General features: G+C 51.6%; 4 protein-coding genes across 4 annotated transcripts; 1 reads left to right on the forward strand and 3 right to left on the reverse strand.

Annotated features, from left to right (window-relative positions):
• Nucleotides 1-2139: 2139 nt before the first annotated feature.
• Nucleotides 2140-3667, forward strand: BGW36DRAFT_286518 (copper fist DNA binding domain protein; the record flags this gene model as incomplete). Its single annotated transcript, XM_046210424.1, has 2 exons — nucleotides 2140-2215; nucleotides 2274-3667. 2 exons carry the CDS (start codon nucleotides 2140-2142, stop codon nucleotides 3665-3667), a joined length of 1470 nt encoding a protein of 489 aa, XP_046077627.1.
• A 1606-nt stretch (nucleotides 3668-5273) lies between these two features.
• BGW36DRAFT_421586 (uncharacterized protein) lies at nucleotides 5274-6203 on the reverse strand (the record flags this gene model as incomplete). The annotated part of the gene is made up of 2 exons (XM_046219589.1): nucleotides 5274-6041; nucleotides 6093-6203. The coding sequence occupies 2 exons, from the start codon at nucleotides 6201-6203 to the stop codon at nucleotides 5274-5276; spliced, it is 879 nt and encodes a 292-aa protein (XP_046077628.1).
• Nucleotides 6204-6501: 298 nt separating this feature from the next.
• On the reverse strand, nucleotides 6502-8008 carry BGW36DRAFT_286169 (putative alanine aminotransferase; the record flags this gene model as incomplete). Its single annotated transcript, XM_046210390.1, has 2 exons — nucleotides 6502-6756; nucleotides 6815-8008. The coding sequence occupies 2 exons, from the start codon at nucleotides 8006-8008 to the stop codon at nucleotides 6502-6504; spliced, it is 1449 nt and encodes a 482-aa protein (XP_046077629.1).
• Nucleotides 8009-8698: 690 nt separating this feature from the next.
• BGW36DRAFT_366639 (putative proteasome regulatory particle subunit) lies at nucleotides 8699-10519 on the reverse strand. The gene is made up of 3 exons (XM_046214765.1): nucleotides 9941-10519; nucleotides 9062-9882; nucleotides 8699-9012 (listed from the first exon to the last, which is right to left on the reverse strand). The coding sequence occupies exons 1-3, from the start codon at nucleotides 10406-10408 to the stop codon at nucleotides 8820-8822; spliced, it is 1482 nt and encodes a 493-aa protein (XP_046077630.1). The 5' UTR covers nucleotides 10409-10519; the 3' UTR covers nucleotides 8699-8819.
• Nucleotides 10520-10811: the final 292 nt, after the last annotated feature.

The raw sequence follows: 10811 nt of genomic DNA on the forward strand, positions 1-10811 counted from the left end.
GCGAAGTTTTTCTTTTCTAATCTACAGGCTAGTCCTTCATTCTGGGCGGGGATGACCAAGTCTTAGCGCGCACAGCATGCCGCTGCTTGACGACAGAGCGGACTTGCTGGAACATGATCGCGCGATGATTTACGAAGCTGTTGACTCTACAAGCTCTACAGATCTACTAGTTGGCGCTGGGCTTCTGGATCATCGCGTAGAAAAGAAATGCCGTCTCCGTGCCGGATGGCGGATTAATACTATTATCCGGGCGACATCCACCGCTGTTTACTAACGTATTTTTTAGAGGCAAACATATTACTGCTATATATATTAATTTCGTATTCGATTATTTTATGGATGTCTTTTAATGCACTTAGTAGATATCGACGCAGACATTGGTTTGTCAATACACCCTTTGCTCTGGCAGCTTTAGGCACTGTTTAGGCGAGACTTGATCTACCCAAGGCAAAGATCTTTTTCATCTACTCCAAATTCAAATCTCATCGATTGACAATCCCCACGCCTGGCGTCGCAGTTACACCTCTACGTGGTACACAGCTGCAAGCATTTAAACATCAATTAATGCAGGGAATCAACAGCACCCAGACATTGCAGTGTTCCCCCTGCAAGTTGAATGAGGAGATTGAATTATCGAGAACTCAGTTATAACCATTGGTGGAAGAGCCCCTACATCATCCAGTCCATACACCATAACCTATGCCAGGCCTCAGTGTATGTCCAGTGCATACTGTGACGCCATCCCGCACAGCAGTTTGGCGGTTTCACCCATAGTTGCCGTCTTTTCCCGTACAGATCTTCCCCAATGCGGCCCACTCCCACTGCACGAACGCGTTCCATAAATTATATTTGTTCAAACCTATTAAAAGCAAAATAGGGATCGAAGCAGACCAGGAAAGAAGCGTGCAGGAAAGGGGGAATAGAATTTGCCAAGGCTGGCGTATGCCTTCCAGTGTTGCATTCGTACGAGGATACTCAGTAAAATGACGTGCAAAGGATGCAAACTGGAGGTGGCACAGATGCCAGTCTAGCCTGAATATGACCCCGCTAGCCTGAAGAGGACGCCTCTCTCCGTACTCTGGCGGCTGATCGGGCCCACCCGGCGACTGGCAGGCTGCCGGGCGATCTCATTGGCATATTGGCCGGCGGGGCCAAGAGCGGGCCAATCGCACTGCGGGACAAGCCTTTTAGCGCCGCCTAGAAGGATCCGGTATTCCTTCTGGAAGCCTTCCTGCTTTGGTCACGCTGTCGCGACGCCTATATTCCCATTCAGGTACATAATATGTATTGCGGACTGGGCCAGTAGCGAGGTTGAATTGATTGTCGTCTGGGATGGATTCAAAGGCATGAGGTCTATGGTATAGTGGAGAGACTAGTATACGCGGCCGTGGACACACCGCCGCACACCAGAAACAATTGACAAAATAAAATAAGAAAACGATCATGGCAAGACTGAACGTGCAGTTGGTACGATGTCATCGAGCCGAGCTGGGCGCTAGCCGGTAAAGGCTAGCGCATGCCGCAGCGCCACTGCACACTGCACAGCACAGCGCAGGCTCTGCAGGCCCACCGCCCGCGCCCACCTGCCTGCCCGTACCTTTTGCTCGCTCCCCCCTCGCACCCTCTCTTCTTCCTCTTTCCTCCTCCCAGTTTGCCGCCGCATGAACACACTCAACAAGTGTCCTGCTCTGTCCATTTTGGCCGCCACTACCGGTTGCTGGTGTCCTGTCTCGCGGCCGGCGCCAAACGGTGCGTAGGCTCTTGGCCCAATCTTTCTTCGTCTTCTTCTTGGTGTCCTTGTCCGTTTCGTTTCCTGTCGTTGCTGCATCCTCCAGAAACCCACCTCAGGCGGATCCCGCTGTTATTTCTCCCACAATTCCCCCTTCTTCCCCGCGCATTCTGCTGCCCTCGCCACCCTTGGGCCAATTGGGAATGTATTCTTCGTCTCTCTAAATCGAAAGAGCGCCTTCTGTATTCTTCCTGTCCCGTCCTGTCTTACACCTTGATCTGTCCTGTCCTGTACCGTGTCGCAACCAAGACCTGGAATTGTCCTGGCACCCTTCTTAGCTCTGGACTTTCATATTACTCCTTCTATTTTCCCGCGCAGAGTCGCATGTGTGCACTACAGTCACCGCGGCAATGTTGATCGACGGCGAGAAGTGGGCGTGTGAAGCTTGCGTCCGGGGCCACCGAGTCAGCGGCTGCAACCACAATGGTATATCCTAGATAAAACAATCTTCTAACCAGTTCACTAATCACTGCCCTCGCTTCAGATCGGACTCTAGTTCATATCAACAAAAAAGGCCGTCCAGTCTCCCAATGTCCTCACTGTCGCGGCCTACGCAAGTCACGAACAACCCACACAAAATGCGACTGCGGTGACAAGAAAAAAGACCATCATGTCACCAGTCACGCGGAAACCGGAGCAGAGAAGAGCGAGCACAAGTGTCGCTGTCTCCACGGCCAGCGCTGCTCATGCGCTCTGAAGAAAGAACAGCACCTGGACCCCGTCCCAGAGACCGGTGTTGCTCCTACACCCTGCACTGCTCTGACCGAGATGCGCAAACCTCGCCTGACGTCAACCAAGTCCGAAAGCACGTTGACCGTCTTCCGAGATGGTCACCATAAACCCATGCATAAACACAACGATATGGCCCACAAGTGCGGTCTACCTTATACCATCCCCCGTCACCACACCATCCACGGAACATCCGAGTTGGCTCAGCGATCCGCAGATCACTTGCCGCTCGCTACCAGCAAGAATACAGACACATCCCCTTGTTTCAATCTTGATTACGAGTCTGACGACTGGCCTTCTCAACGCCGGGTCAAATCCGAGCATGGCTCGCCTGTCTTTGGCGCTATGGCTGCGCCTAGTCAGATTAACACTCAAATTTCCCCTCTCGATCTGTCATCATATGCTGCGTTCGACACCAATGCCTCTTCGGATTCATTGAGCTCGTTCTTCCAAGAGCCCTACCAAGATCCATGGTTGGCGTCTCCTGATACGGACCTTTCCACCGCTGCGGGAGCTTTCAACGCCCCGCCTGTAGATTGGTCGAGCTTCCCGTTATCGTCGACCGGCGTATCAACTACTGTTAGCCAAGCTCCCTCTTACGCCAGCTTCGACTTCAACAACGTCAGCAACCCCAGCTACCCTGGACTGACCGCCTCTTCCTCGGGTGACATCTCCGAGGTTGACGACTTTGGTCCTCTTCCTAGCTTGGGCGCATCAAGCAATGATATCCACGACTTGCATAGTGTCAGCGACAGCTCTGATGTTGATCAGTACCGTGTCAGCTCCGCGTCGTCGTTTATTGGACTGCCTCAAGCTCAGCTGCTATCGTCGAACAACCTCGAGTCGATCAACATTGATGACTTTCTCAAGTCTGCCAACGAGTCGACTGCAGCTCTCGAGCAGCAGCTCCAGGCAAGCATGGCGATGGAGTCCAAAGCCATCTCGGCTCCGCAGCAAAACTTCTCGGTCTCCCAAGCCCAGTCTTACACCACTAGCGAACCCATCTCGCCTCAGGAACTACAGATGAGCGCGAGCCAGGTTGACTTGAATGAGATGTTTTGGGCTTCCAATATGCTCAGCGCTTCCATCCCGACTTCCATGCCCACGTCAACTGCTGAGGAGCCATTCACACAGCCGCCATGGAATTAACCATGCTAGAGTTATCAGCAATGATGCTCTATCCATGGCACCTTACCACCACCTCCCGCTCCGTCATAATGGCCTTGATGAGAGATGATGATAACGTGTTTTTTTAGATACCAAATAAAGCTCAGCCTGCTTTGTTTTTCTTTTTGCTTTTTTTATTTGCTTTACATTTGATCTTTATTATTTTATACACTTCTATTTGTTTGTGCTTGCACTTGGGACATTTCTGACATTCTCTGGGCTATGCCGATGCTTTCCTTGTCGAGCATTCTTGTACCTCAGAGGACATGTTCGTCCATTGCTAGTGTTTATCCCGCCTCTGCTACAGTAACATGCGGGGATATTTGCTTTGTTTAGATAAAAGAATAGACTTGCTTTTCTATCTCTATTGCTTCCTATCCTTCTATCCTGTCACCACTAGTCTGTATGTGTTTCGTGCCGATCGTACACGTTATATGCAAGCGCATATTTCAAAAAGCTTAGCCCTAACCACGGCATGGCTAGCTAGCCACTCGATTGAAAATTTCACCTCCTTGCATCAATATGCACAGACCCCATCCCGATCAGGCGGTGAGCTGATCAACACATTCTTCCCATTTCTGCATCCACGCAACTACATGCACGATGCACGGATCTAGGCTCCTCCGTAGGAAGGTAGTGCAGTAATATGATCCCTTGAATGGTGACCGATTCCTGCTTCTGCCTCCAAACTCTGTTCCTTCATTGGCTGGGTCCCAAACACCGAGTTTGACGCCTTGCAGCAATCCTTACCTGATAGAGTCCGATGGACACGCTTGAAAAGGCTTGATTTTGTGAAAAGCTTAGCCCACCGAGTCCACGTACTCACTACTAGTTGACGTATGTGATCGTCTGGGTGGGTAGCTCGGAAGTCGGCAGTGCTCGAGCCCTGTGCTGTACTTGCTTTTGGATGTATTTGCTTTTGCCGAGTGGGGTGGTATCAAGATTGTGGGCGTGATGAGTTGTTGATTGACGTAATTTATTTATTTGACAGTGCTTGTAAACTCGATTCGGGTTGGACGGGATAGTGAGGATGCTGGTATGTATGCTCCCTGTCAGCTATGTAAGCAAGGGAGGTAGAGGGCTATATCATACTACTGATTGGCATCAATTCATTTACATTGTCCTTGAGAAGTCGATTTAGCCCGCCGTAACTAGGAACCCTTGTTCTCAAACCATAAGAGCATATAGAGAATACCTTCAGGAAGCCCTGGATCAGGCATGCAGACACGTAGATTATCCCGAGTCGCCCCCCCATTCGGCACCCAGGGCCAGCTCTCGATCAGTGCATCCAGCAAGCCAGCCAGTGGTGGAAATGGCACCTTGTGTGATGATTCATTTTTAAAAGGCACATATTCCAGTAGCGTATCGGTGGTTAGAGGAAACTTCCAGTCTGTAACGGGAAGGAGGACATTTCTCGTCTGGCCATCAGGGGATACCAGTCGCTGTTGAGGGAAGTTCACCAAGTCCACCTCTGCATTCCCAATGCGATGTGATTTTTACATATCAAAAGTTAACCCAGCCTTCAATACTAATAATACATATAACATTAAATTATTCAAATGCATACATGAAGCCTTCTCTCAAACGCCTACGAGATAGGAAATTTTCCCTCTCGAATCGTCTTCGAAATACTCACAGCCGGTCTCCCAAGAACATCCTCCACCGTGCTTGTATATCTGTCATATTTGCCCTCGGCATGTAACCTGGCCATGGTCAGAACATGCTGCACTACATGCTCCGACATATCGCTCTTCGCCAGCATCTTCTCTCTCCACGTCTCCAATGGAATCTCCTCGTATCGGATCAGCCTCCCCAGCCCGGCCGAATACTCTTCTACCAGACTATACATATCCTCTGCCCTTGGGCCCGTCAACTCCAACACCCGCCCCGCATACCTCGCCGCGTCAGGCTCAAGCAACACCTTCGCAGCGACCGCTCCCACATCGGCAGCGGCAATTGGCGAGATAAGGCTGCGGCCGAAGGGGAGTGTGATGGTGTCAGGGGTGTCAGTAAGTGATTTTGCAGCGAGGGACCAGAAGAGAGGGTTCTCGTGAAACACGGTGGGGCGGAGATGCGTGACGGGCACGCCAGACCAGTTGAGAACCTGCTCGCTGAGCCACTGCAGTCTGTGCTGCGGCGAGAAGGAGGAGGAGTGGGTGATGTCGAGCTGTGAGACGGTCATTTGGGACATGTTGACGAGCAGCTCGATACCGCCTGGGGTGGCGCGGGCTGCGGCGGCGAGGACGGCGGTTGCTTCGAGGTATTGCGGCGAGACGCTGGTGCTGAAGAACACGCGTCTGCAACCGTGGACTGCGGAGGAGATTTCCTCGGGGTTGGTAAGGTCGGCGACGACGACCTAGGCGCCGAAGGAACGAAGGTTGGCGGCGCGAGAGTCGTCGGTACGGACGAGCGCGCGGACGGGCGTGTTGGCGGAGAGAAGGTGGGAGACGACGTGTGCGCCTACGCCGCCGAGTTGGCCAGCGGCGCCGGTGACGAGGACGGGTGATGGGCGTGACATGAGGTATTAGTACATGGAGGAGTGGGTTACATGTATAGGGTTAGACCATAGCGGTGATGGAGTGGTGGGTGAGGTTAGATGTACATATAACCCCTGGATATAGGAGAAGATGTTATCACAACATGACGAATGTATATGTAATTTGTATGTCATCTCCAATATTGTACTTGCAGAAGGCAAATGTATGATTAGGGTTAGGGGAGCACGTGCAATGTTTTCAAGTGTTGTCTTTAAGTGACACGAATGGATTCAATGACCGAAATGTCTATTTATCTATGTACATCATGACTGACTAGTACTAGCGGTACTTGTTCATGAATTCTGCATGGAACTTGGTAATCCGCTGTACCCATTCAGTACCTGGCGCAAGGAACGTCGTGCGGAAATGAAGTGTGCCTTCTTTCTGACCGAATCCAGAGCCGGGGACAACGCAGATACCGGTGGCATCGAGGAGAGCGAGCGAGTAGAATTCGTCGGGTTTTTTACCCGCACTTTCCGCCGCGAGGAGCGCTTTTGGGGGCAGCGTGATGGTTGGGAAGAGGTACATGGCACCCTGGGGGTTGGGTTAGTGGGTATAAGTGTAGGGGGTTTATAAGTGTAGGGGAACTGACCTGTGGATCCTGGCATTCGACGCCTTCCATCTTCCTGAACGCGTCGTACAGGGCAGTCGCACGTTGTTTTAAGCCGTTCTTAATGCCATTGTATTCCTCATCATATAGCTCATAGCTAGGCTCGCCTTTCTTAGGAGGGTTAACCATCAATTCGACCAAGCATTGCCCAATGACCGACGGGCACAGCATGATACTGATAAACTTGTAGATCTGAGCTTGAACGTCCGGATGGAAGTTGACTAGTTCAAAGTAACCGCCACGGTGACCGCACTCGCCGACCATGCCCTTGGAGACACTATGCAATGAAACCAGCTCAATGTTATCGTACTTGCCGGGAGTTTCTTTCTGTAGCTGACGCAACCGCTTTTTGAAAGATGTGAATTCGCCAATGAAGACGTTGGTTTGATAGACTTCATCGGCAATGACAACTAGTCTCTCTTCTACGGCCAGATCAAGCACGTTCTTGACATCATCCGGGCTCAGGCTTGCGCCGGTTGGGTTACCAGGGTTGATAACCACGATGGCTCGAACGTCAATCCCCTGTCGCTTTGCAGTAGCCACCGACTCTCGGATGGTATTGACGTTGGTTCCCCACGCCTTGCCTTCTTCCAGATAGTAAGGAACGCAATGGGCGTTCATCAGTGCCAATGTGGCAGTGTAGAGAGGGTACTGGGGAATAGGAACCAGGACACCGGTTGACTTGTTCTCGCAAATAACATTCAACATGGTATTCACACCAGACGAAGCACCACCGGTCAGGAAAATATTCTTCGCATCAGCCGGGAATCCATCACGCCTTTCAATGAACTTAGCAACACTCTCTCGCAGCGCCGGCGCACCCTGACTGTGACTATACGCGCCAATTGTCTGCACGCCCTTGAGCAGGGTCCTTGCACGATCAATGACATCCTGCTTGTATCCAAACGAAGCCTTGAGCGCCTCTTCATTCTCCAGCAATTGCGGATACTCCAGAATGCTGAGCACTTGGCGGAAGAAGGTAATCGGCTTCTGGCCGAGCTGCTGCGGGTTGCCGATGTTGGCGAAGATGATATTGTCGAAGGGCAAGCTCTTATCCCCCTTTTCCAGCCGCTCGCGAAACTCCTCCGCCTTCATCGCCAGCTCGCCGCGCACCGCATACTGCGCATCTCGCACCTCTGGCCGGATGTTGTCGAGTGTGAGCCGTTGGGTTGCCATCGTGCGACTGCCGGCGAATGGATATGCGGCGATCTTCCGGTGGTGATGTTTGGCTGCTGTGCAAGTTGGATATCAGCCTCTCCTTCCTCTTTGTGTTGGATATTTATATGCAAAATAACATGCCCCCACTGCACACCGATCTGGACGAGACGAATAATTCCCGGATCACAGCCTCGCACAAATCAGTGAGTCAGAGGGGCAGAGACTTAGTGTGGGGTATGCCATATGGAGGAGTGGAGCAGAGCCCAACACCAATCATCTTTTTTTCGAGGCAAATAACAGATGATCAATATAATAAAGCAAATAAAATAATGACAGGTCCGTACCTGGTTTCCTCGCAATGTAAGTCGATGCCGGCCGGGCTTGGAGCCGGCCGGTGAAGACGGACGACGCAGCGCAAGATGAATTGACGGCCAGTCGTACGATGGCTGCGGTGCGAACAGCCATCTTGTCTGTCTGCTCTTGGAAAAAGCAAGACAAGTACCGGGCCTCAAATGGCCTAGCCGGGTCTGCGCTGGCTGGCTGGTGGCGGGCGATCATGCAACGACAACACCACAGAACAAAATTGGCTCTGGCAGCGTCTTTGTTGGGCGGTGAAAACGCTTCGGCCACCGGCATTCGGCAAGTCCCGATGGAGGCCGAGCCTAGCCGTATCGTATTATCAATAATATCAATAATATTATTCTTTTATTCTTAATGCTTATTCTTTATTGTTGTTATTGGAATTCATTACTACGAGCTTGGTTGATGAATGTTATTTAGTGAGTACATGAATACATCATGCAATGCAAGACACGACTAATATACAGCTCTAACTTCGCTCGCTTCCCCGCAGTCTCACGGTCTGCCCATACTTCTGCAGCTTGGTGATCAGGAAATCGCCCTGCTTGACCAGATCAGAGTACTGCTTGTTCTTATCGTCGGGCCGATTCGTCTCAATGACTCCATTTACACGGTCGATAGTGCACGTTATCCGCTCGGCAGCAATGAACTTGGAAAGGTCCCTAGGTAATGTCAGCTAACCATTCAGACACACTAAGATCAAAAACATACCTGTCTAGGAAATCCACGGTCACGCCAAAGTCGTTCGCCATGCTGCTCAACCCGACAACCCGGTAGCTCTGGAGCAGCTGTTGGTAACCCCGCAGACGCATCTCACGGACAAACCAGGCACGATGCTCGTAGAGATAACGGTCCTGGCTCAAGAAATTGTCTTCCACAGCTGCAAGGGCAACGAAAAATGACCGGTAATTTCCACCGTACAGACTGCTGACAAGGTTGGCTAGCGAGGAGAAATCAACCGGCCTCTCCGACTCTGCCTGAGCGCCGGACCCAGCGCCCAAAGTAGTCAAGTTCACGACAGCAGATGCTGTTCCCGGAGTCGCACTGGAAACATCCTGCATCTCTTCATCTCCTGCGCCAGGCCCAGAAGACACAGCCCCGGTAAGCGCCGACAGCCTATCTTCGCCGTCTCCCAGAATAGCCCTGATTTCCGGCGCATCGACGACCTTGGCCTTGAAATCGACTCGCTTCAGGGAGAGAGAGCCCGCAAGAACCGCGTAAACAACGAGAGAAGAGTAGCTGCATAGCTCGTAGCTTGTAAAAGTAGACAAGCTGTCCAGCAAAAGAGGCGCAGCTAGGTTGTAGGAACGGATGGTAAGGAGATGGAGACCCTTGTAGGCCTTGAGGCGATTCCTGCGGTCCCAATCGCCGCCGCTCTCGACCAGGGCATTCGCGCGTTCCACGGTTTGCTTGACGAAGAATTTGTCCCCAAAAAACAGACCAACACGGACCATCGCCAAAACCAAGTCGATTTTCGTGCCCAAAATACTGGTCTTCTCCAAGACAGCTTCGTAGGTTTGGATCGCTTTATCCTGTCACGCATCCTCGTTAGAAGACATACATAGAATAATTTATATGGATTATACATACCTTGTCTCCAACACGAGCCCAAAACTCTGCACGCTTCCCTTGAGCAGCCAATACCTCGGTGTCGCCAGCCGCTTCTGCGGCCTCCTCCTCTTCCTTCTGGAACGACTCGAGCTCTTTCTTATTTTCCTCCTTTAATGTATCGTAAAGCTTCTCATCCCATGGAAGATCCACTCTCTGAGGTATTTTTCGCCCGCTGAGCAAGTTCGACGTGATGACGGGACGCCCGGGGGCTGCAGCTCCGTTGGTCGGCGGTTGTTGTGGGACGCCCTCGCCCAGGGCATTCAAAACTCCTTCGGTGGGGTGTGCGAGATGCCGGTAGAGCGGGGCCATCTTGTGTTCTGTGATTGCATTTTGCAGTTTCTTGAGAGACGTTTGTCGGACGGTGGAGGTGCATGATGGGTTGGAGAGATTGAAGATGTCCTGTGCGAGGGACAGGTCGGGGTACTTGGCGAACTGGGGGTCGGCCATGATGGCGATGTGATAGATGATAGCAGGTCAAGGATTGAATAATCCGACTATCTTCCTGGAGTAAATCAGGATAGAAAGGTAGAAAGGTTGCGATGGAAGTTGGACAGCTAGGCAGATCGAGCTTATGACGGAGGAGCTGGATCGTCGGTACCTGAGCTCGAGCTCGGAGACATGTTTTTCCGGGCCGCATCAATAATCCGACTCCAGTCTTTGACTGTTGGCAGCTTCTCACGAGGCGATGTTTTTTCTATTATTTGACAGGCTGCATTATATTACTGCTCTTATCACCCTAGACTCTTAATGCCAGAGCAGCTGCAACTACGAGCATCAAACTCGCAGAGCCACCTTAGAGCTCCCCCACTGTGTTCATCATGAAGAGGTGCTATTCCTAGCCTGTGCTTAA

This window comes from Talaromyces proteolyticus, assembly GCF_021365285.1.
Source record: "Talaromyces proteolyticus strain PMI_201 chromosome Unknown BGW36scaffold_1, whole genome shotgun sequence".
Taxonomy (NCBI): domain Eukaryota; kingdom Fungi; phylum Ascomycota; class Eurotiomycetes; order Eurotiales; family Trichocomaceae; genus Talaromyces; species Talaromyces proteolyticus.